Source organism: Coregonus clupeaformis, chromosome 31 (genome assembly GCF_020615455.1).
Source record: "Coregonus clupeaformis isolate EN_2021a chromosome 31, ASM2061545v1, whole genome shotgun sequence".
Taxonomy (NCBI): Eukaryota; Metazoa; Chordata; class Actinopteri; order Salmoniformes; family Salmonidae; genus Coregonus; species Coregonus clupeaformis.
The window spans coordinates 34,660,729-34,687,316 of NC_059222.1; the positions used below are offsets into that span (position 1 = coordinate 34,660,729).

The 26,588-nt window shown below is 43.1% G+C and overlaps 2 protein-coding genes across 3 annotated transcripts in view; one reads left to right on the top strand and one right to left on the bottom strand.

Annotated features, from left to right (window-relative positions):
- Positions 1–1,443: 1,443 nt before the first annotated feature.
- On the top strand, positions 1,444–25,704 carry LOC121540801 (1-acyl-sn-glycerol-3-phosphate acyltransferase delta). The gene is made up of 9 exons (XM_041849906.2): positions 1,444–1,603; positions 14,551–14,728; positions 18,747–18,916; positions 19,143–19,304; positions 19,629–19,782; positions 21,313–21,415; positions 22,153–22,228; positions 22,739–22,937; positions 24,506–25,704. Exons 1-9 carry the CDS (start codon positions 1,532–1,534, stop codon positions 24,586–24,588), a joined length of 1,197 nt encoding a protein of 398 aa, XP_041705840.2. The 5' UTR covers positions 1,444–1,531; the 3' UTR covers positions 24,589–25,704.
- The window catches only part of LOC121540796 (mitogen-activated protein kinase kinase kinase 4), a 93,968-nt gene continuing 92,592 nt past the window's right edge, over positions 25,213–26,588 (bottom strand). For both annotated transcript variants that reach the window (XM_041849892.2, XM_041849893.2), the window contains one exon: positions 25,213–26,588. In XM_041849892.2, the coding sequence (XP_041705826.1) occupies positions 26,568–26,588 (21 nt within the window). In that variant the 3' untranslated portion in view covers positions 25,213–26,567.

The window sequence follows — 26,588 nt, forward strand, 5'->3', positions numbered from 1 at the left end:
ACCATTTATTTCAATCTCTAGTTGAGAAGAATAAGGAGTCTATTACTTCAGTCCTTGTTTCGTTTTCACTTGTTACCTGGTAAATAACCAATAACCATTGATAACCATGGTCCCAATAATGTAGGTAGCCTAGTAAACGATGCCCCCCTCTGGAATGTTCTATTTCAAACTGTCTGGGACTCATTGTTTCCCTGTTTACTACTCAAAGATAGTTTACTTATTAAGTATAAAACGAAATAAACTGCAATACACTGGTCTCAAACATATGAGCATAAATAGGCTACACAAAACAAAGGCGAACCCATTGTAAATTGAGAGGCTTTTCTTTGTATTTCAACTTGTCCCGGTGCAACATGCCTAGCTCTGCCCACTGGGGCGTGGCTTACGGAGCACTCTTTGAAACAAGCGCTTGTACCGCCGTATTCCAACGGAAAATCCACCATGGCTACTCCCGCCTCCAGTAGTTGATCTAGAAGTGTTGGAGAGACTACAGAAAGATAGGGAGGGTGTTGATCCATTTTATTTCTTTAAGAGACGTCTGGAAACTGTGTATCAGGATTTTGTGGCCATTTTCACAGATGGTTCAAAAGATCCAAGGACAGGACGTACTGGGTCAGCATTTGTAGTGCAGGAATGTGGGGTGGAAATCAGGAAACGTATTACAGATCATCTGGCTGTATATACGACGGAGCTGATGGCCATACTGTTGGCCCTGGAGTTGGTGGAGGAAGTCAAACAAGACACAGTAGTTATTTGCTCGGATTCATGTGCAGTGTTAAAGAGTCTCCAGTCCTTTAGCTGACGTACCAGACAATACCTGCTTTATGAGGTGCTACAAACCCATGGCATGATTAAACAGATGGGTATTCAGATAAGATGTACTTGGGTCCCAGCCCATGTGGGGGTGGAGGGGAACGAGGAAGTAGACGAATAGGCTAAACAAGCACTTAGTAGTGGGGATGTTGATGTTGACGTTTCAATGAGCAAGGCAGAGGCAAAAAGACTGATATATACAGTGATGGTGCAGAGATGGCAGGAGCAGTGGAATAGAGATAATAAGGGAAGGCATTTATTTCAAGTACAGAGGAAAGTCGGGGAGGACGGCAGGAAGGGACAGAAGAGAGGAGGCTATTTTTACAAGATTAAGGGTGGGACACAGCCAGTTGAATAAGACATTAAATGTGATAGGAAAGCATCCAACAGGAAAGTGTGATTATTGTCAGGAAACAGAGACCATGGAGCATGTATTGCTATAGTGTGGGCAGTATCGGAGGGAAAGAGAGAGGATGAGATCTAGTATGAGGGAGAAGGGGATACAGGACATTAGTTTAAAGAGTATTGAGTAGAACGTCATTATATATAGTCTCAAATATTTTGTAATCTTTTTTAAGAGCAACGGGGCTGGCAGGTTGGATTTAGTTTCTCCCTGTCTCTGGCCCACACTCCAGTACAGTACGTGGCGGTAATGCACTATAACGTTGGATGCCAACCGCCGATAAACCCCACTGAAGAATAATAAGTATTCCAACGGATGGAGATATCTCACCACACGGGCAGTGTCTTGGCCGCGTTATCGTTGCCAGAAAAGAAAGCCAGGGACAAGGTAGGTAACACACTTTTATTATGGTAATCTAATTATTATGGTGTTTTTTCACACTGTCTTATTATTAGGATACTGCATTTTTTGTATACTACAACTACTTGGACGAGTTCCTTGGTAAGATTATTGATTATAAATTAAAGCCATAGTCTGTTCGATTTAAATCAATGAAAAAAGCTTTGTGATTTTGAACTATATTAACTTAGTGTTATCATAACCAAAAATAACCAGTCAAATCATGTTGGCTATAGTTTGAAATCATATTTTTTAGAAGTAATTTGCTCTTATGGAATGCCATTCATTGAGCACTTCAGATAGAGACCAAGTGCTATTTGGCATCAGAAGATGTCATGGGATGCATTTGCTTAGAATGAACATGTAAAACTATTTTCCTCTCCCGTCCTGATACTTCCTCAAAAGCATAGGTGAGGTTTGACAGGCTACTGTACACCACCACTCCCCTGAGGTAAAGTCCTCCATTGTAGATTGTATTGTATTGTATTGTGGTGCGGTTAGGTAGGGCCAGTCACCTATTGGTACACTATAGTATTTCCCAGTGTGTAACCTAGCGGGGTGTGTCATCAACGTTGTATAATCATCAGATAGCCAGTCAGACGAGGTGTACCTGTAAGCACAGTTGTCTGCCTAGAGATGTGCCTAGTCCTGTTGAGAAGTTGGCTGGTGGAACAGAGTTAGGTTAGATTAGATTAGGATCATTCCACCTCAAAGAGCACAATAAATAGGATTTCGACACCCACCATCTCAGATTGTTCTGAAATAGTTTCTGTAGTTAGTAACAGATACGATTAGCATTTCTGAAACATTATTTTGTTGAAATATAATTTGATCGCTGGGAAATTAAGCTAATTGATTGCACCCAAATTGGTCATTTTAATTTATAGGATTCATTCTATAAATATAGTACCCAACATCCGATTTGGACCAAACTTCTTCCTACCAATGAGTAAGACATGAAGAATATACTTTTTTTAAATGGTCAAAAGCCACCCATGGACCACCCACACCCCATGCCAATCCCACCCCAACACCCAGTATACAGTATCAGTTCTCTATCTTTGACAAGTGGTATGAAGCTGTAGCTTGGAGTGTTGCTTATGTAATGTATTCCCTGTGAATCTGGAGGTTTTTTTTCTCTCTCCCCTGTTCAAAGGAATTACTAAAGTTGCTTGCACTATTTACCATAGTGTGAAAGTACCAGGTTTTGACCACTAGAACAAATCAAATCAAATTGTATTTATAATAATAATAATATGCCATTTAGCAGATGCTTTTATCCAAAGCGACTTACAGTCATTTGTCACATGCGGCGAATACAACAGGTGTAGACCTTACCGTGAAATGCTTACTTACAAGGCCTTAACCAACAATGCAGAATGTTTTTTAAAGTAAGTAAGTAAATATTTATGCCGCTGTTCCTGCAATACTGCCACAGTCTTTTATCCATTTTGCTGGTGTCTTGTGTTTATTAAATAGATCACATTTCCTTTGCAACTTTGGGTAGAAAACCAATAGATTTGGCTCATTGTGAAAATAAATTGTGGTCATCCTCACAATTCAATTCAGTCCTCTATAAAAGCAATTCAGTTAATAGGGGGTTCAACACCTGAGGAAGTGCATACTCAAAACACATTAACTAGATTGCTAACTTTAAATATAATACCCACTGGCGTTATTCATCCAACAGTACATGTACTGTCCTAAAAAGAACGTTGAAGTTACAGGCTACTACCCATGATAGCTATAGGCCTATGCCCTCGCAATGGCCGATGCGCATTTTGCGCACGCACCGCTCCATATCTCAAAGCCATATCAAATATATTGGTTGTAAAATAGTTGCTATTGAGCTGAATATTGAGAGTTGAGAAATACAAATGATACCTACAGAAAGCTGAGACCATCCTCTCTTCGACAAGGACAAGGGGACGAAGCTTCCTAAGCTGTTCTTTTTTATTTATTATATATGTTATTTTCCTTTTTTTGCTGTTAATATTTTTTTTTACAACAAACAAAAACCATATATAGACAAAAACAATAAACAACTTAACATAGCATGCTAGCAGATACCCATATACTTCCAGTCATTGTGCTAACACTAGTTAGCATTGGCTCATGAAACTACCTCTAACTTCCTTCATACTGGACACAGAGACATACAAATGGTATCCACGAGTTCATCAGAGAAAATACTGTAGATAAAGGGCCTCATTGCCAAAATCCCCAAGTATCCCTTTAATCAAAATTATCATGCAATTATGAATAGGGTTGTCCCATTGGACAGGCCTGCTAGGATCTCCACCATTCCTGATGCATAATTTGCTACGATTATTAATAAAGCTTCATTGACACATTTTTGTATTTTATTTACCTTTTTGTGCTCTTTTTTTTTTTTACAACAAACAAAAAACATACATAGACAAAAAACATTAACAACTTAACATTACATACATTCATTTCCACAAACATTAACAATATCACACTTGCTCAGACCCAAATGTTCCCACCATATCCACACCTAATGTTGTTTCTAATACTTGTAAGACCCTACCTCATATGATTTCAAATTTGTGTAGACAGATTTTTTTCCAATATTTAAATAATAAAGCATTTGATTATTCCATTCTCTTAACGTTGGAGTATCATTTGACTTCCAGTATTTAAGTAATAGCTTCTTCAATATAAGTGTTAAATAATATTGTCCAACTCATTGGGTATCTCACCGCACCCCCATATGCCATGTCTTGAAATATGCTGATAGACAGATTAAAAGTACATTTACATTGTCAAACTTCTGACAGCAAGCTTTTTAACTGTGCCCATAACTTTTAGACTTTATAGCACTCCCAGAAGGCATGAATTATTTAGTCATTGTTAGTTTTACACTTAAGACATGACTCTGCCGTTTTCCTGTAGAATTTGTGAATTTTGTCTCTTGTACAGTGGGGAAAAAAAGTATTTAGTCAGCCACCAATTGTGCAAGTTCTCCCACTTAAAAAGCTGAGAGAGGCCTGTAATTTTCATCATAGGTACACGTCAACTATGACAGACAAATTGAGACATTTTTTCCAGAAAATCACATAGTAGGATTTTTAATGAATTTATTTGCAAATTATGGTGGAAAATTATAAGGATTTGGTCACCTACAAACAAGCAAGATTTCTGGCTCTCACAGACCTGTAACTTCTTCTTTAAGAGGCTCCTCTGTCCTCCACTCGTTACCTGTATTAATGGCACCTGTTTGAACTTGTTATCAGTATAAAAGACACCTGTCCACAACCTCAAACAGTCACACTCCAAACTCCACTAAGGCCAAGACCAAAGAGCTGTCAAAGGACACCAGAAACAAAATTGTAGACGTGCACCAGGCTGGGAAGACTGAATCTGCAATAGGTAAGCAGCTTGGTTTGAAGAAATCAGCTGTGGGAGCAATTATTAGGAAATGGAAGACATACAAGACCACTGATAATCTCCCTCGATCTGGGGCTCCACGCAAGATCTCACCCCGTGGGGTCAAAATGATCACAAGAACGGTGAGCAAAAATCCCAGAACCACACGGGGGGACCTAGTGAATGACATTACATTTACATTTACATTTACGTCATTTAGCAGACGCTCTTATCCAGAGCGACTTACAAATTGGTGCATTCACCTTATAGCCAGTGGGATAACCACTTTACAAAGGATATTTTTTTTATTGATTTTTTTTGTTATATATATATTTTTTTTTATATATTTTTTTTGTTTGTTATTTTTTTGGGGGGTAGAAGGATTACTTTATCCTATCCCAGGTATTCCTTAAAGAGGTGGGGTTTCAAATGTCTCCGGAAGGTGGTGAGTGACTCCGCTGTCCTGGCGTCGTGAGGGAGCTTGTTCCACCATTGGGGTGCCAGAGCAGCGAACAGTTTTGACTGGGCTGAGCGGGAACTATGCTTCCGCAGAGGAAGGGGAGCCAGCAGGCCAGAGGTGGATGAACACAATGCCCTCGTTTGGGTGTAGGGACTGATCAGAGCCTGAAGGTACGGAGGTGCCGTTCCCCTCACAGCTCCATAGGCAAGCACCATGGTCTTGTAACAGATGCGAGCTTCAACTGGAAGCCAGTGGAGTGTGCGGAGGAGCGGGGTGACGTGAGAGAACATGGGAAGGTTGAACACCAGACGGGCTGCGGCATTCTGGATGAGTTGTAGGGGTTTAATGGCACAGGCAGGGAGCCCAGCCAACAGCGAGTTGCAGTAATACAGACGGGAGATGACAAGTGCATGGATTAGGACCTGTGCCGCTTCCTGTGTAAGGCAGGGTCGTACTCTCCGAATGTTGTAGAGCATGAACCTACAAGATCGGGTCACCGCCTTGATGTTAGCGGAGAACGACAGGGTGTTGTCCAGGGTCACGCCAAGGCTCTTCGCACTCTGGGAGGAGGACACAACGGAGTTGTCAACCGTGATGGCGAGATCATGGAACAGGCAGTCCTTCCCCGGGAGGAAGAGCAGCTCCGTCTTGCCAAGGTTCAGCTTGAGGTGGTGATCCGTCATCCATACTGATATGTCTGCCAGACATGCAGAGATGCGATTCGCCACCTGGTTATCAGAAGGGGGAAAGGAGAAGATTAGTTGTGTATCGTCAGCGTAGCAATGATAGGAGAGGCCATGTGAGGATATGACAGAGCCAAGTGACTTGGTGTATAGCGAGAATAGGAGAGGGCCTAGAACTGAGCCCTGGGGGACACCAGTGGTGAGAGCACGTGGTGCGGAGACAGCTTCTCGCCACGCCACTTGGTAGGAGCGACCGGTCAGGTAGGACGCAACTAAGAGTGAGCCGCGCCGGAGATGCCCAGCTCGGAGAGGGTGGAGAGGAGGATCTGATGGTTCACAGTATCAAAGGCAGCAGACAGGTCTAGAAGGACAAGAGTAGAGGAGAGAGAGTTAGCTTTAGCAGTGCGGAGAGCCTCCGTGACACAGAGAAGAGCAGTCTCAGTTGAATGACCAGTCTTGAAACCTGACTGGTTTGGATCAAGAAGGTCATTCTGAGAGAGATAGCAAGAGAGTTGGCTAAAGACGGCACGCTCAATCGTTTTGGAGAGAAAAAGAAAGAAGGGATACTGGTCTGTAGTTGTTGACATCAGAGGGATCGAGTGTTGGTTTTTGAGAAGGGGTGCAACTCTCGCTCTCTTGAAGACGGAAGGGACATAGCCAGCGGTCAAGGATGAGTTGATCAGCGAGGTGAGGTAGGGGAGAAGGTCACCGGAGATGGTCTGGAGAAGAGAGGAGGGGATAGGGTCAAGCGGGCAGGTTGTTGGGCGGCCTGCCGTCACAAGTCGCAAGATTGTATCTGGAGAGAGAGGGGAGAAAGAAGTCAAAGCATAGGGTAGGGCAGTGTGAGCAGGACCAGCAGTGTCATTTGACTTAACAAACGAGGATCGGATGTCGTCAACCTTCTTTTCAAAGTGGTTGACGAAGTCATCCACAGAGAGGGAGGAGGGGGGGATTCAGCAGGGAGGAGAATGTGGCAAAGAGCTTCCTAGGGTTAGAGGCAGATGCTTGGAATTTAGAGTGGTAGAAAGTGGCCTTAGCAGCAGAAACAGATGAAGAAAATGTAGAGAGGAGGGAGTGAAAAGATGCCAGGTCCGCAGGGAGTCTAGTTTTCTTCCATTTCCGCTCAGCTGCCTGGAGCTCTGTTCTGTGAGCTCGCAATGAGTCATCAAGCCACGGAGCTGGAGGGGAGGACCGAGCCGGCCGGGAGGATAGGGGACATAGAGAGTCAAAGGATGCAGAAAGGGAGGAGAGGAGGGTTGAGGAGGCAGAATCAGGAGATTGGAGGGAGAAGGATTGAGCAGAGGGAAGAGATGATAGGATGGAAGAGGAGAGAGAAGCGGAGAGAGAGAGCGAAGGTTGCGACGGCGCATTACCATCTGTGTAGGGGCAGAGTGAGTAGTGTTGGAGGAGAGCGAGAGAGAGAAAGGATACAAAGTAGTGGTCGGAGACATGGAGGGGAGTTGCAGTGAGATTAGTAGAAGAACAGCATCTAGTAAAGATGAGGTCAAGCGTATTGCCTGCCTTGTGAGTAGGGGGGGACGGTGAGAGGGTGAGGTCAAAAGAGGAGAGGAGTGGAAAGAAGGAGGCAGAGAGAAATTAGTCAAATGTAGACGTAGGGAGGTTGAAATCCCCCAGAACTGTGAGGGGTGAGCCATCCTCAGGAAAGGAACTTATCAAGGCGTCAAGCTCATTGATGAACTCTCCAAGGGAACCTGGAGGGCGATAGATGACAAGGATATTAAGCTTAAATGGGCTAGTGACTGTGACAGCATGGAATTCAAATGAGGAGATAGACAGATGGGCTAGGAGAAAAATTTAGAATGTCCACTTGGGAGAGATGAGGATTCCTGTGCCACCACCCCGCTGACCAGATGCTCTCGGGGTATGCGAGAACACATGGTCAGACGAGGAGAGAGCAGTAGGAGTAGCAGTGTTTTCAGTGGTAATCCATGTTTCCGTCAGCGCCAAGAAGTCTAGGGACTGGAGGGTAGCATAGGCTGGGATGAACTCTGCCTTGTTGGCAGCAGAACGGCAGTTCCAGAGGCTGCCTGAGACCTGGAACTCCAGGTCGGTGGTGCGTGCAGGGACCACCAGGTTAGAGAGGCAGCAGCCACGCGGTGTGAGGCGTTTGTGTAGCCTGTGCGGAGAGGAGAGAACAGGGATAGGCAGAGGCATAGTTGACAGGCTGCAGCAAATGGCTACAATAATGCAGAGGAGATCGGAATGAAATGAACTAAACATCTGGGAAAGGAGAGAGCGGGGCCTCCCTCACCACAACTCCCAAATATAACTCTCCCAACTTCCACCTCAGAAACTATAATTGTTGTAAACTACAGCGGTTCAATGTTTTCTAGGAATAGACTAACTCAGTTTATTCAGCTAGCTAACTAGGTGCAGTATTATTCAGTGAAAATCGTCCGGGCACCAAGTCATAAGACGCCACAGCCAGCTAGCATGCCGGACTCCAACAACACGGTTTAGCGCCAATACTCGGCCACAACAAACCACCAGTGTATCAACACGCAAGCAGATCGTTTGTGTCCGTGTCTAACGTTGTGGGTTAGTCCCGACAGCTTGAGCGAGTCCTTCATCAACTTATTCAGCCAGTTAGTTAGCTAGAATAGTTAGCAAACTAGCTAGCCATTGCTTTCAGACAAAGAAGAACCCCTCCTTTCACGGCACGAACACACAGAGAGAGCCAAACTAACGTTAACTAGTCACCCATGTCCCGAATTCCTTGAACAACTCGGGCTATCAACATGTAAAAAACAAAACACAAATGTAGGTTATGACTTACCCCTAGCAGCTACTGTTAGCTAGCCAAGTGCAAAGCTAGCCACTGAATTGACTCAGCCAGTTCGCGTCTGTTCGCTCGGTCGTTCCAGCTATTGTTTACTAGTAGCTATCCAGGTAGCAACAAGCTAGCTAAATTTCAAGCACAGTAGCCACTTGCTACCTAACGTTGACGGTTCAGACAATGAGGTTAGAAAACAGCTGAATGGTAGGCAATTATTGTATGTAATTATTGTAGGCAGCCAGCTGGCGTAATTACAGGCACTCTCAGGCGTGAAATAACTATACCGTTGCTAATAGCTACTCGCTAGCTAGTCCAGGTGGTGGGTTAGCTAGCTAGCTTCGTGCTATGCCGGGCACAGTCGAATACAATACTAACCTACAATAATTACAACAACCCACGATAACTACCTACAATACCTAACTACAATCTAAATACATAGTTTAAGCCTTACTCGACAAAGCCCAAGCCATGTATAAAGCCAAGCTTACCCGACGACCTCCTCCTCCAGAGAGCTGGGACCAAAGTAACAAAGCCTACCATCAGTAACACACTACGCCGCCAGGGACTCAAATCCTGCAGTGCCAGACGTGTCCCCCTGCTTAAGCCAGTACATGTCCAGGCCCGTCTGAAGTTTGATAGAGTGCATTTGGATGATCCAGAAGAGGATTGGGAGAATGTCATATGGTCAGATGAAACCAAAATAGAACTTTTTTGGTAAAAACTCAACTCGTCGTGTTTGGAGGACAAAGAATGCTGAGTTGCATCCAAAGAACACCATACCTACTGTGAAGCATGGGGGTGGAAACATCATGCTTTGGGGCTGTTTTCTGCAAAGGGACCAGGACGACTGATCCGTGTAAAGGAAAGAATGAATGGGGCCATGTATCGTGAGATTTTGAGTGAAAACCTCCTTCCATCAGCAAGGGCATTGAAGATGAAACGTGGCTGGGTCTTTCAGCATGACAATGATCCCAAACACACCGCCCGGCAACGAAGGAGTGGCTTCGTAAGAAGCATTTCAAGGTCCTGGAGTGGCCTAGCCAGTCTCCAGATCTCAACCCCATAGAAAATCTTTGGAGGGAGTTGAAAGTCTGTGTTGCCCAGCGACAGCCCCAAAACATCACTGCTCTAGAGGAGATCTGCATGGAGGAATGGGCCAAAATACCAGCAACAGTGTGTGTGAACTTTGTGAAGACTTACAGAAAACGTTTGACCTGTGTCATTGCCAACAAAGGGTATATAACAAAGTATTGAGAAACTTTTGTTATTGACCAAATACTTATTTTCCACCATGATTTGCAAATAAATTCATTAAAAATCCTACAATGTGATTTTCTGGAAAAAAAATTCTCATTTTGTCTGTCATAGTTGACGTGTACCTATGATGAAATTACAGGCCTCTCTCATCTTTTTAAGTGGGAGAACTTGCACAATTGGTGGCTGACTAAATACCTTTTTCCCCCACTGTATATTAAATTCTATACATTCATTTATACTGGATTAAGCGTACATTTTCGTTAACTGTAATTTTGTGTGTTATGTTCCAACACTCCCTCCATCTTGTGCCAATATCAGTTATTTTTAAGTCTTGGTTCCAAAGCTGTGTTTTTCCTGTATTTGCATTTTGAAATGTTATAGCCTACAATCAGAACACATTTTTCTCTCGAGTGCATGGGGGGAGAGGAGAGTGGCTCGCTTATCCCAGCATCAGGCCCCAGCAAGGGTACAGGCACAGGGGCAGGGCAGACACTTTGATTACAGGAATCAGGAGGATAATGCACTTCACTGTTTGACCAAATCATGGTTTTAGGATCAATAGGAAGTTTTGAGTGAGTTACAATTTAAAATATGCTCTTTCTTAATTTATAGGCACTGTTTCCGTTTTTTAATAGCCATGATCTTGGCTGTCTTAACTGATGACAGAGTTGGAGCAGGTCTCTTTGCTGATGCCGCGTTTGACTTTGAATGTGAGTTTGCGTGACCTCAGCTCATCAGAAAACCGGGCCGGCCCATCTTGGTAGGGGGGCTGGCCGTTGCCCACTGATCAGCCAAAGGCTGTTAGTATAACAGAGAAATTGCACAATAAAAAAAAGAAATAATAATAATAACTTATCAGGCCCATGGGCTGCCAGCCATGTCACCTTTGCCATTGTTTTACTTTTATATACAAATTATATTTTCGTGTGTCAATTTCGAGCAGCCCACCCAACAAGAAAATTGTCCAGCCCATCAGGCATTTGCCAGAATTGCCAGATGGCCAATCCACCCTTGGACCTTTATGGATGTGGTGGCAAGCCTACATATCTCCTTTTTAGATCAGTACAATCTTTCGTTAGTAGACCTCAATGACTTCTATTCAGCCGAGATGGAGGAAGGGAGAGAGATGAAGAAGTTGAATAAAAGGAGCTTTATTTTTTAACAGCCAGCTCTTTGGAGGGCAGTGAGCGCTTCACTGTGTCAGTCAGGGTCAGGATAACACAATAGCTCTGCCAACTGTTGTGGAGCGAGGGTGGGGTGACCTTTGCCCCATTAGCCATCCAGTGACTAGCTTACGTAATTCACCTTCTGAAATATTGAACTTAAACTATTTGAAGTGGCCAGCGAGACTAAATAATGTGAATAAAATAAAATTACATTTGAACTTACTCTACCGGTTGTCTGGGTGGTTTGTCCTCATACCTCTGGGAACTTGAGACAAAATATCCACAGGTAGGCCTAAGTATTATTAAACAGACTTTTCAAAACTCTGGTAGTGCATTCGCACACAATGTAAATACATGCAAGCGATGCATGCATAGTAGTCGTGCAATGGTGACCTATACTGAGGACTGGAAGTTACAGTATCTCATTGATGTGTATCTTTGAGACTTGGCTGTCCAACCTGGTCTCAGATCATTTAGTATTATTCTGTACGTAAATCTGAAAGGCTGAAACAAAAGGATTTGGCATGGGCCCTCAGATCCTCAAAATGTTCTACAGCTGCACCATTGAGAGCATCTTGACTGGCTGCATCACCGCTTGGTATGGCAACTGCTCGGCATCCGACCGCAAGGCGCTACAGAGGGTAGTAGTGCGTACGGCCTAGTACATCACTGGGACCGAGCTCCCTGCTATCCAGGACCTCTATACCAGGTGATGCCATATAAAATGTAAAAGACTCCAACCGTCCAAGTCACAGTCTGTTCTTCATGCTACCTGGGACCAAAAGGCTTCTACCCAAAAGCCATAAGACTGCTGAACAGTTGATTAAACGGCTACCCGGGCTTTATGCTTTTCACCCCCTACCCACATGTACATAGTACTTCAATCAATCACCTAACCAAACTTACATGTACATACTGTATTACCTCAATCAACCGCCACAACCACCTCGTACCCCAGTACACTGACTCTGTACCGGTACTCCTTGTACATAGCCTGTATATAGCCTCGTTATTGTTATTTATTGTGTTATTTTATTGTGTTGCTATTTTCTTTTTATCTATTTGTTAATTTTCTTACTTTTTAACTGCATTGTTGGGAAAGGACTCATAAGTAAGCATTTCACGGTAAAGTCTACACTTGTATTCGGTGCATGTGATAAAATAAAAATGTATTTGATTTAGGTTAGGTGAAGGGTTAGCTAACATGCTAATTAGTTGCAAAGTAGCTAAAAAGTAGTAAGTAGTTGAAAAGTTGCTAATTAGCTCAAATGCTAAAGTTGTCCGTGATAAGATTCAAACTAACAACCTTCCGGTTGCTAGACGTTTGTGTTATACGCCCGACCAACCACCCTCCTTTCATTTTTGCCTGACGTAATCATCTATCTTATGCAACGTCAGCTACTGTATTTTGTTCAGGATTTTGGATGTTTGATGGCAGGAAATCATACGAGATTGGATCTGTTTGGCTCTGTCGCAACTGTCTAAAAGATCTGTCCTCTCTTTGCCTTCTCTCCTCTGATCTGAAAGAACTGACCAGGTGAAAGCCAGCTGAATGACAAGCTTAAAATGTCAAGTCATTTTCCAATCAGTGCAGAAGAAGGGAAGGTGAGGACAGAGAAATGTTTGACAAGGTTTACAGTCTATCTTCCAATAGGAAGATGGGCCTGGTGCAGTGGTTCCTGTGTCACCTGCTGCTCATCTACTATGTCTGTTATTTATCCTCCCCCCTCCCCCCTCTTGTACTGCACTGACACAAATGACTGATGATTGGTTGAAAGAAATTGATACTAAGAAAATTGTGGGAGCTGTATTGTTAGATTTCAGTGCAGCCTTTGATATTATTGACCATAACCTGTTGTTGAATTTTTTTTATGTGTTATGGCATTTCAACCTCTGCCATATCGTGGATTCAGAGCTATCTATCTAATAGAACTCAAAGGGTTTTCGTTAATGGAAGCTTCTCTAATGTAAAGTGTGGTGTACCGCAGGGCACCTCTCTAGGCCCTCTACTCTTTTCTATTTTTACCAATGACCTGCCACTGGCATTAAACAAAGCATGTGTGTCCATGTATGCTGATGATTCAATCATATACGCATCAGCAACCACAGCTAATGAAGTCACTGAAACTGTTAACAAAGAGTTGCAGTGTGTTTTGGAATGGGTGGCCAGTAAAACTAAGAACATTGTATTTGGTACAAATCATTCCCTAAGTTCTAGACCTCAGCTGAATCTGGTAATGAATGGTGTGGCTGTTGAACAAGTTGAGGAGACTAAATTACTTGGCGTTACCTTAGATTGTGAACTGTCATGGTCAAAACATATAGATTAAATGGTTGTAAAGATGGGGAGAGGTCTGTGTAATAAAGAGATGCTCTGCTTTTTTGACACCACACTCCAAAAAGCAAGTCCTGCAGGTTCTATTTTTGTCTTATCTTGATTATTGTCCAGTTGTGTGGTCGAGTGCTGCAAGTAAAGACCTAGTTAAGCTGCAGTTGGCCCAGAACAGAGCGGCACGTCTTGCTCTTCATTGTAATCAGAGGGCTGATATAAATACTATGCATGCCAGTCTCTTTTGGCTAAGAGTTGAGGAGAGGCTGACTGCATCACTTCTTCTTTTTATAAGAAACATTAATGTGTTGAAAATCCCAAATTGTTTGCATAGTCAACTTACACACAGCTCTGACACACTCACTTACTCCACCAGACATGCCACCAGGGGTCTTTTCACAGTCCCCAAATCCAGAACAAATTCAAGAAAGCGTACAGTATTATATAGAGCCATTATTGCATGGAACTCCGTTCCATCTCATATTGCGCAAGTGAACAGCAAACTTGGTTTCAAAAAACAGATAAAGCAACACCTCAAGGCACAACGCCTTTCCCCTATTTGACCTAGAGAGTTTGTGTATGTATTGATATGTAGGCTACGTGTGCCTTAAAAATTTTTTTATGTAGTTCTGTCCTTGAGGTGTTCTTGTCTATTAATGTTCTGTATTATGTCATGTTTCATGTTTTGTGTGGACCCCAGGAAGAGTAGCTGCTGCTTTTGCAACAGCTAATGGGGATCCTAATAAAATACCAAATACCTCCCTTCTCCTCTCCCCTCCGCTCCTCTGAATGCATTCAGTTGTGCAACTGACTAGGTATCCCCTTTCCCTTCCTCCCCACTCCTCTCCTCTAGATGGGTCTGGTACAGTGGTTGAAGGGCCAGTTCTTGTGTCATCTGGTCATCTGCTATGGGTTCTTGGTCAGCGGTCTCCTGGTCAACCTATTACAGATCTGCACTCTGCCCCTCTGGCCAATCAACAAGCAGCTGGCCAGGAGGATCAACTGTAAACTGGGATACTGCCTCACCAGCCGTGAGTAGGATCTATTCTACTGTTCTTTACTTCTACTGCAGGCCTTCTCTTGGCCTGAAATACAAACCGAATATCACTCTCTTTCACTATTGTTTCACTTCAGTGATTAAAGGGACAAGTACTCCTGAGTGGCGCAGTGGTCTAAGGCACTGCATCGCAGTGCTAACTGTGTCACTAGAGATCCTGGTTCGAATCCAGGCTCTGTCGCAGCCGGCCGCGACCGGGAGACTCATGGGCGGCGCACAATTGTCCCAGCGTCGTCCAGGGTAGGGGAGGGAATGGCCGGCCGGGATGTAGCTCAGTTGATAGAGCATGGCGTTTGCAACGCCAGGGTTGTGGGTTCGATTCCCACGGGGGGCCAGTATAAAAAAATATGTATTCACTAACTGTAAGTCGCTCTGGATAAGAGCGTCTGCTAAATGACTAAAATGTAAAATGTAAACAAGCTCAGACATGAGACGTATGTGTCAGGGACTCCAGACAATCACAGATTATAAAGGGAAAGACAGCCACATTGCGGACACCGACACCTTGCTCCCGGACAAGCTAAACACCGTCTTCGGGCCACCACCGCTCATGAGGACAGTGAGCTCTCGTTCTCGCCCTATCCCATCTGGACAAGAGGAATACCTATGTAAGAATGCTGTTCATCGACTTCAGCTCAGCCTTCAACACAATATTGCCCTCCAAGCTCATCACTAAGCTTGAGGCCCTGGGTCTGAACCCCGCCCTGTGCAACTGGGTCCTGGACTTCCTGACGGGCCAACCCCAGGTGGTGAAGGTAGGCAACAACACACTGATCCTCAACACATGGGCCCCACAAGTGTACGTGCTCAGCCCCCTCCTGTACGCCCTGTTCATCCATGACTGCGTGGCCATGCACGTCTCCAACTCAATCATCAAGTTTGCTGACGACACAACAGTGGTAGGCCTTATTACCAACAACAACAAGACAGTCTACAGGGAGGAAGTGAGGGCCCTGGCAGAGTGGTGCCAGGAGAATAACCTCTCACTCAACACCAACAAAATGAAGGAGCTGATCGTGGACTTCAGGAGACAGCAGAGAGAGCTTGAAATGGTCCATCCACATAGACATGGTCCATCCACTCAGGAGGGTGAAGAAATGTGGCTTAGCCCTTTAAGACCCTCACGAAATTCTGTAGATGCACCATTGAGAGCATCCTGTCAGGCTGTATCAACGCCTGGTACGGTGTGGTACGGCAATTACACCGTCCGCAACCGCAGGGCTCTCCAAAGGGTGGTGCGGTCAGCCCAACGCATCACAGTGAGCACACTATCTGCCCTCCAGGACATCTACAGCACCCGGTGTCACAGGAAGGCCAAGAAGATAATCAAGGACCTCAGCCACCCAAGCCACAGCCTGTTCACCCCGCTACCATCTAGAAGGCAGAGACCGTACATATGCATCAAAGCTGGGACAGAGAGACTGAAAAATCAGCTTCTAATTCCAGGTCATCAGGCTGTTAAATAGTCACCACTAGCCGGCCTCCGCCCAGTACCCTGCCCTGAACTTAGTCACTGTTCCTAGCTGGCTACCACCCAGTTCTCTACCCTGCACCTTAGAGACTGCTGCCTTATGTACATAGTCATTGAACACTTATCACTTTAATAATGTTTACATACTGTCTTACCCACTTCATATGTACAGTTGAAGTCGGAAGTTTACATACACTTAGGTTGGAGTCATTAACTTTTTTTTCAACCATTTCTTGTTAACAAACTATAGTTTTGGCAAGTCGGTTAGGACATCTACATTGTGCATGACACAAGTACATTTTCCAACAATTGTTTACAGACAGATTATTTCACTTATAATTAACTGTATCACAATTCCAGTGGGTCAGAAGTTTACATACACTAAGTTGACTGTGCCTTTAAACAGCTTGGAAAATTCCTGAAAATGATGTCATGGCTTTAGAAGCTTCTGATAGGTTAATTGACATAATTTGAGTCAATTGGAGGTGTACCTGTGGATGTATTTCAAGGCCTACCTTCAAACTCAGTGCCACTTTGCTTGACATCATGGGAAAATCAAAAGAAATCAGCCAAGACCTCAGAAATAAAATTGTAGACCTCCACAAGTCTGGTTCATCCTTGGGAGCAATTTCCAAACGCCTGAAGGTACCACGTTCATCTGTACAAACAATGGTACGCAAGTATAAACACCATGGGACCACGCAGCCGTCATACCACTCAGGAAGGAGACGCGTTCTGTCTCCTAGAGATTAACGTACTTTTTGTGCGAAATGTGCAAATCAATCCCAGAACAACAGCAAAGGACCGTGTGAAGATGCTGGAGGAAACAGGTACAAAAGTATCTATATCCACAGTAAAACGAGTCCTATATCGACATAACCTGAAAGGCCGCTCAGCAAGGAAGAAGCCACTGCTCCTAAACCGCCATAAAAAAAAGCCAGACTACGGTTTGCAAGTGCACATGGGGACAAAGATCGTACTTTTTGGAGAAATGACCTCTGGTCTGATGAAACAGAAATGGAACTGTTTGGCCATAATGACCATCGTTATGTTTGGAGGTAAAAGGGGGTTGCTTGCAAGCCGAAGAACACCATCCCAACCGTGAAGCACGGGGGTGGCAGCATCATGCTGTGGGGGTGCTTTGCTGCAGGAGGGACTGGTGCACTTCACAAAATAGATGGCATCATGAGGAAGGAAAATTATGTGGATATATTGAAGCAACATCTCAAGACATCAGTCAGGAAGTTAAAGCTTGGTCGCAAATGGGACTTCCATATGGACAATGACCCCAAGCATACTTCCAAAGTTGTGGCAAAATGGCTTAAGGACAACAAAGTCATGGTATTGGAGTGACCATTACAAAGCCCTGACCTCAATCCTATAGAACATTTGTGGGCAGAACTGAAAAAGCATGTGCGAGCAAGGAGGTCTACAAACCTGACTCAGTTACACCAGCTCTGTCAGGGTGAATGGGCCAAAATTCACCCAACTTATTGTGGGAAGCTTGTGGAAGGCTACCCGAAACGTTTGACCCAAGTTAAACAATTTAAAGACAATGCTACCAAATACTAATTGAGCGTATGTAAACTTCTGACCCACTGGGAATGTGATGAAATAAATAAAAGCCGAAAAATCATTCTCTCTACTATTATTCTGACATTTCACATTCTTAAAATAAAGTGGTGATCCTAACTGACCTAAAACAGGGAATTTTTACTAGGATTAAATGTCGGGAATTGTGAAAAACTGAGTTTAAATGTATTTGGGTAAGGTGTATGTGAACTACCTACTTCAACTGTATATACTGTATTCTAGTCAAGGATTATCCTATATAACAACTGCTGTACACATACTATACACACATCCATCTATCCATCCATCCATCCATCCCGGACTCTGACATTGCTCGTTCGTTCTAATATTTCTTAATTAATTAACATTTTGGGGATTTGTGTGTATTGTTAGGTATTACTGCACTGTTGGAGCTAGAAACATAAGCATTTCGCTACACCTGCGATAACGTCTGCAAAATCTGTGTACGTGACCAATAAAATGTGATTGAATTTGATATGCAGTTCAAACAAAAACAAAGCGGATTTCCCGCCACTGTTTTGGTAAAAAGCTGAGGGATGGCAGTTCATGACCATCAATGAGATCAAAATGATAGTTTTAACCATGTTTTGAGGATAGACAGTGTTTGTTTCCAATTGCATTGTTTACAAACAACAGAGTAAAAAAAGCTTATATTTTGGATATTGATGGGGATCGACAGTTGATCTAAGCTCATGAGGTATTTATAAGTTATATTCTTCAAGAATCAATGGGTATATATCACCCATTTAAAAGAAAAAAAAATTATGTACCAACGCAGATTGCCCCTTTAAGTGCACTGACGCTGCAGGAGGGCTATCCTCTCTCAAACGTTGTGCAATAACTGCAATGCAAAGTTACTGTACCTGCTGACACAGTGTTATATTATTTACGTTTTACTCTGTTATGTTATGCTATGTGTGTTCCCCAGAATCTGTGGCTCTCCTAGAGTGGTGGTCTGGCACTGAAGTTGTGCTCTACACAGACCCAGAGAACTACCGACTCTACGGCAAAGAGAACGCCATCGTCGTCCTCAACCACAACTTTGAAATAGACTTTCTGTGTGGCTGGACCTTCTGTGACATATTTGGGGTCCTTGGGGTAAGAGAACAGGGCTCTTTCTCGATGAATCTGTCTTAGATTCCTTGCATCCTCTCTCCTTGCCTCCTTCTCACCTTGGACCTTCTCCTTCAATACCGTGAAGGAGGAGGCAAAGAAGGTGGGAAGTAATGAATTGCAGAAAGATTAATTGGGAAAAGCCCCAGATTTTCAGAAGTTCTTTGATGCCCTCTGTACTCAAACACATTAACAATCTTTCCCTTTCCAGGCCTCCAAATGTTTAGCCAAGAAAGAGTTGTCGTACCTGCCTGTGATTGGCTGGATGTGGTACTTCCTGGAGATGGTGTTTATTAAGAGGAAGTGGGAGGAAGATAAGAGGAACTTTGTCCAGAGTCTTCAGAATTTACGGGACTACCCTGAGAACTTCTGGGTGAGCCATCAATCAATCAACCAGTAAAGTAATCAATCAGTAATGACACTTAATACTAAAAAGTTGATTAAGACATGTATAGTTCATGAGAGGATGTGATGGATGTGGCATCTTTTTAAACTCCTAATTCCAGCTTTCTTCACAACTAAACATGAGTATGCAGTTTGGTTGTTAATCTAATACCATCAACATTATGTCACAAGTCTAGGAAGGATAACAATGTGAGAATATAATGAGACTCACCTTGTAAACATGAGCATACAGGTTGGTTGGTCAATCTAAACAGAGTTTTGATGCTACAGTGAATCTCTAATTGTGTGCCAGTTCTTGCTCCACTGTGAGGGAACACGCTTCACAGAGGAGAAGCATCGGATCAGTATGGAGGTGGCAGAGAAGAAAGGCCTGCCCAAACTCAAACACCACCTCCTGCCCAGGACCAAGGGCTTCTGGGTAGCCGTTCAGAACCTCAGAGGGACAGGTGTGGAACCGTGGAGAGCTCCAGGATGTCAAACACATGAGCAGGGTTGGGGAGTGACTGATTACATGTCATCTGATTACATAAAAACTGTAACGGTAATCAGTTAGGTTTCCAACAAAAATATTGTAATCAGATTACAGATACTTTTGAAAAACTAGATGATTATTTTTAAATTCAGAAAGGATGTTTGCGAGAAAATACATTGACACCTTTGTTTTCTCAGTTTAACTTTGTTCCACCTGTGGAATGTGTTTATGTCTTCTTCGAATGCCTCTTAAGGGGAAAGTAATCCAAAAGTAACAAAGTAATCAGATTGTTACTGAGTTTGGGTAATACAAAGGTTACGTTACTGATTGCAATTTTGGACAGGTAACTAATAACTGTAACGGATTAAATGTAGAAAGTAACCTACTCAACACTACAGAAGAGTATTAGGGCCAAGTGAAGAGAAAAAATAAATAGGTGCTGGGTGGTGGTACTTGGATATTTTCTTTGCACAGATAGGACTTTAAAGACTTTAAATACTTTGACAATAAAGTTGAAATACATTTTCGGGAATATTCCAAATAAAATTTCGTGAATAAAGTGGCAATAATTTAAGAATAAAGTGGCAATATTTCGAGTATAAAGTCGCAGTTGTACTTCAAGATGAAAGTAGGGGATTTGGTTATTAATTGCATGCCTCCCTGGCTCCCTGTTGCTGTGCACGCCACCATTGAAATACCTGAGTTGGAGGACTGGTAAAACTATACTTTAGAATTGGCTTTAGTAACAAGCAAATCCTTGCTCTTTTAGAACATAATAACCAAATTATTAAGTATTACATTAAGTATTAGGACCTAGAAGAGGTTGTGCCATGGTGGTGTGCACAGCAACAGGGAGCCAGACAGACATGCAGTTAACCAAATCCCCTACTTTAATCTTAAAATATAACAGCAACATTATTCTCAATGTCGACTTTCTAAAAAATATATGGACTATAAAAAATAAATTGACTTTATTCTTGAAATATTGCGACTTTATTCTCTAAATTTAATTTCTACTTTATTCTCTAAATATTGCCACTTATTTAAAGTGCAATTTTTTAAAATCCAATTACCACCACCAGCTATTTTCTTTTCTTCACTTGGCCCTAATATGGGGGCGGCAGGTAGCCTAGCGGTTAAGAGCGTTGGGCTAGTAACCGAAAGGTTGCTGGTTCGAATCCCAGAGCCAGCAAGGTGGGAAAATCTGATGTTCTGCCCTTGAACAAGGCAGTTAACCCCCAGCAACAACTGCTCCCCGTGTGCCGATGACGTGGACATCGATTCAAGGCAGCCCCCCACACCTCTCTGATTCAGAGTTGGGTTAAATGCGGAAGACACACTTCGGTTGAATGCATTCAGTTGTGCAACTGACTAGGTATCCCCTTCCCCTTAATACTCTTCCGTACAACCCTGCTCATGAGTGAATATCTAAGTATTATTTTTTAATATTTTGGATGAAGACTGGTGCCATTGAACTTTTTGTTTTTCTCTGTTACCCCTTTAGTTGCTGCCGTGTACTGTTGTACACTAAATTTCAGAAACAACGAAACTCCAACCTTGTTAGGAGTTCTCAATGGGGAGAAGTATCATCCAGATTTATATGTAAGGTATGTATGGATAATAGGAATACATTTTAAGCCTGCATTTTCTATCGCAAGTTGGGCAAGTGCTATGAGTGGGACCTGGAAGGGTCATTGGTTAGAGGCATACCTCACTGATCTCAAGGCCCATATATTGTCTTAATCAAATCAAATTTGCATTTGTCACATGCGCCGAATACAACAGGTGTAGACCTTACAGTGAAATGCAAATAGTCCAGGTAGCCATTTGATTAGCTGTTCAGGAGTCTTATAGCTTGGGGGATAGAAGCTGTTAAGAAGCCTTTTGGACCTAGACTTGGCGCTCCGGTACTGCTTGCCGTGCGGTAGCAGAGAGAACAGTCTATGACTAGGGTGGCTCGAGTCTTTGACAATTTTTAGGGCCTTCCTCTGACACCGCCTGTTATAGAGGTCCTGGATGGCAGGAAGCTTGGCCCCAGTGATGTACTGGGCCGTATGCACTACCCTCAGTAGTGCCTTGCGGTCGGAGGCCGAGCAGTTGCCTTACCAGGCAGTGATGCAACCAGTCAGGATGCTCTCGATGGTGCAGCTGTAGAACTATTTGAGGATCTGAGGACACATGCCACATTTTTCAGTCTCCTGAGGGGGAATAGGCTTTGTCGTGCCCTCTTCACGACTGTCTTGGACTGTTTTCTTTTTACTGGACCATAAAGTTCTTTTGAATTTAATTGAATTTAATTGGACAGCTAAAATAAATGTGTTCCCTTCTACCTTCCTATCTCTAGGAGAATCCCTCTGGAGTCCATACCAGAGGATGAGGCTGAGTGTTCTGCCTGGCTTCACAAACTCTACCAGGAGAAGGTGGTGTTCTTATTGGGGAGCGGGATCACAATTCATTATGGGCCAGATTTACTAACTAAGAATTTGCACAAGGTGCAGTTTGCATCTATTTGTTCAGTAAGGGATACAACACAAAGGACAAAGCTAAAACTGTCTTCATTTACACTTTATCTTAATGTCAGTACCTACTCTTCACCCTGACATTATAACTTTATTCTGTCCCCAATGTTTAATTCACAAATATTGCACCAAACACTTTCTTCGAACACTTGCACAATACGACCCATATGTACAGTAACTGATGTAAAATGGCCCAGGTTAGATTAAATTAGATAATACTTCATTGCACTGCGTTAAAAGAGATCCACTACAAAAATAAATACATTATATAGACATCAGAGACATAAAATTCATAAAAAACAAAAATATTTTACCCCTCTCTTCCCACTTTCTTATGGTCATGGCTGTGAATCCAATGGTCTATGCTCCTGTTTGTAAGATAACTGATGTGGTCATGTATCGTTTTTCCAGGACAAGTTCCAGGAGGACTACAGCCAGACGGGGTGTTTCCCAGGCCCCAAAGTTACTCCACCACGCAGGTCCTGGGCCCTGATCAACTGGCTGGGCTGGACCTGCCTTCTCCTATACCCCCTCTGCCTCCTCCTGGTCCAGCTGGTCAAGTCTGGGTCTATTCTCACCATCCTAGCCACCGTTGCTTTCTGTGCTGCAGGTGGGTGTTATTGGTATATTTTATCAACTGGTAGCCCCTGAGCCAAATCTGGCCCTCGAGACAAATGTGTTGCAAAAGTCACCTTCAACCAGGATAACTTTGTGACTAATAACTTTGGCGATAAGGGTCTCGATTCAACCCGTAGCGGGGAAGACCTGCGTTGTAGTGCGGTTTACATTTTAAAGGAAATTTACCAGTGGTGGATAAAGTACCCAGTTATCCCTTTTTGTTTTACCCCCAATTTCATGATATCCAATTGGTAGTTAGTCTTGTCCCATCGCTGCAACTCCCGTACGGACTGGGGAGAGGCGAAGGTCGAGAGCCATGCGTCCTCGGAAACATGACTCTGCCAAGCCACACTGATTCTTGACACACTGCTCGCTTAACCTGGAAGCCAGCCAAACCAATGTGTTGAAGGAAACACCGTCCAACTGGCGACCGTGTCAGCGTGCATGCGCTCGGCTCGCCACAGGAGTCGCTAGAGCGAGATGGGACAAGGACATCCAGGCCGGCCAAACCATTCCCTAACCCGGACGACGCTGGGCAAATTGTGCATCACCTCATGGGTCTCTCGGTCGCGGCCGGCTGCGACACAGCCCAGGATCCCCAATTGTCATGCTTGAGTGAAAGTAAAGATACCTTAATACAAAATGACTCAAGTAAAATCCTACTTGAGTAAAAGTCTAAAAGTATTTGGTTTTAAATATACTTAAGTATCAAAAGTAAAAATCATTTCAAATTCATTATATTAAGCAAACCAGACAGCACCATTTTCTTGTTTTTTTAATTTACGGATAGCCAGGGGCACGCTCCAACACTCAGACGTCCTTTACAAATGAAGTATGTGTTTAGTGAGTCCACCAGATCAGAGGCAGTAGGGATGTTCTCTTGATAAGTGTGTGAATTAGACCATTTTCCAGTCCTGCTAAGCATTCAAAATGTATAGAGTACTTTTGGTTGTCAGGGAAAATGTATGGAGTAAAAAGCATATTTTATTTAGGAATGTAGTAAAGTAAAAGCTGTCAGTAATATAAATAGTAAAGTACAGGTACCACAAACTACTTAAGTACTGTAATTTATGATTGAACCAACATGTGCAGCATTTACCTTTTAATGCAGTTTCAGAGAACGCGGTCACATTGCCTTTAAATGTCAATCGCGCTACAATACAGATCTTCTGTGCTACGGATTGAATCGAGCCCAAGGTGCATTTATTTGTACATTCTCCCTAATCTTAGCCATTATTAACCATCTAATCTTTGTCCAAATATTTTGAAATGCAGTAGCCAAGTCTGATATTGATCAACAGCTTGTTCCTTACTCTTGGAAAGTACTAAATTATAATACTGCATGCCTTGTCATCGCATGTCTGTAAAAGCATTGGTACTAGCCCTTATCGCTTACATGACAGTATTGGGCCTTCCATTACATAATCATGTTTGCACTAATCATTCCATTGAGAAACATGTTGGTCAAACATCTACACTGGATGCTGTAACCACAAAGATGTCATACGACCCTCAGCATACAGTATGTTCAAGTCTCTTTCCTTTCTATTCAATTCTCAGTGTCAGTTGGTGTGCGCTGGATGATTGGACAGACTGAGATTAAGAGAAGCTCCAGCTATGGGGTCCCGCTGAACAACAAATGAGGGGGATGACCTTTTTACAACTTCAATTTACAATAGCAAGATCCTTGACAGCACCAAAGGACCACTCACATTACTAATCTGATAACTACAGCACAGATCACCTCAAGCAGTTAAGAATCGATTCCAAATAAATAATTGGTATTAGTATTGGGATAGTATTGAAGTCAACTCAAGCAGGACAAGACAGGGTTGACTGCTGCTTTAGTCTTTGAGGGCACACCTGTCTGCTAATGACAGTCTGTGGCAGTCTTCATCTTGTCGATACATGGGAATGTACTGAATGTATACAAAGCACACAGCGTTCAGGGTTTGCATCCCGCATCTGTTGTACATCAAGATGTATGACTGGAAAATTGGCACGGTTGTGACTTTGTTAAATGCACTTTTAGAAATTGTGATTTCATATGTGAATGGACTCAATTTATTTGCATGTATGCCTTTTTTCTGTAATAAAATAAAGACCAAAGAATGAAAGCTGTAAAACGCACCAGAGACCACTTCACAGATTGATGCTGTATGTGAAAATGCTGGCAATCCCTTCTATTTTAAGATCCTGTTTCAACATTACTATGCCATGTTTGATTAACCTTTGGTCATGACAAACAGTAATCTCACACACAAAAATAATTTCTTTAAAAAAGATTTAATATTTTTTGTACATATCAAACACTAAGAGCAGCAGAGGACCAGAATGTATGTGTTCAGCAGCAGGGAGAGCGCACCTTTGTCTTCTGTCATTGGTTGGATATGCTCCAGTTCTGTGGGCAGCTCTCCAAATCAGAGCACACCTGTCTGACTGTCCACCAATCAATGCCTGAAGCATATAGGACCCCAACCACATCTATGCATCCCAAATGGCACCCTGTTCCCTATATAGCACACTACTATTGACCAGGACCCATATAAAAGTAGTGCACTATATAGGGAGTAGGGTGCCATTTGGGACGCTCCCATAGGCTTAAGCCCCACTTGTTACCAATGGATTCCTCTCCTTAGCAAGGCGAAAGAAAAATACTATTTTAAAAACAAATCCCCAAAAATAAAAAACATTTATTTCCTTCCTAGACTTCCCCACAGCCTTTGAGTGTTAAGTTAATTTGCATGTTTGGGTAGAAATAGTCATACAGATACAGCATCCCCTGCTTCTGTGCAATGAGGCTCACCTCATTAAACGAGGGAAGACAATATCTGCCTCGACCAAACCTGGGGCACAACATTGTGGAACATTCAGAAATACGTTATGTAGAACAAACATGCCTCGACATTTCTAGCTGCAATGTTCCACAACGTTTGTAGACTGAACGAGGCCCAGATATGGGAATTAAACTAAGATCTCCTTCCTCCACTGCGCCCAACTGTCCCTCAGTCGTCCCCTAGTGCACTCACTGAAAGGGGGAACAGTTTTTTAAAAGTGCCATAGCTTTTGTTATTTTTCAATTTCTTTAAAATGTCTTCCTCATTTGCCTTTTTATTCAGGTCTTCCATCTTATCTTCACCAGTGAGAGAACAACAAGATGTGGCTATACTTATTACTTAAGCTTTACAATATTGTTTATACAAGGAAGGATCCAATGAACCAATCCTATTATTACAGTATGTACAATGCAATACATTCCCCTCTATCCCCTCCTAGAACATGCAAGACCTGTCCCTTGACTACAGGGTCATGTTCATTAGGACACACCGTAGCAAAACATTTTAACGACAAAACTAAAACAAGCGGTTCTAATTGAACAGGTCCAGGTAGTGTCCCTCCCTGTTGCAGTCCGTTTTGGTGCCTAATGAACATGATCCATCTGAAATGATGTCATAACAGAGTTCCTCAGTTTAGCTCCATGTGCCTGCAGTTATCATTTCCTGTTCCTCTTCCTGGTGTCCAAAGCCCCTCTATCTGGCTGTGTGTCCACAGTCTCTGGCCAACATGTACAGTAGTGCTATAGTTTGTAAACGTGACAGCCACAGGGTCAGTTCCCCCTCACTCACTCTTCATCTGTGCAAAC

Bases quoted from the DNA above. Each gene is read 5' to 3' on its own strand.
- LOC121540801 (XM_041849906.2), top strand. From the start codon at position 1,532: ATGGAGATATCTCACCACACGGGCAGTGTCTTGGCCGCGTTATCGTTG. The intron at 19,305-19,628 runs GTGAGCCATCAA...ATTGTGTGCCAG, and splicing joins ACTACCCTGAGAACTTCTGG to TTCTTGCTCCACTGTGAGGG. The intron at 22,229-22,738 runs GTGGTGTTCTTA...TCGTTTTTCCAG, and splicing joins ACAAACTCTACCAGGAGAAG to GACAAGTTCCAGGAGGACTA.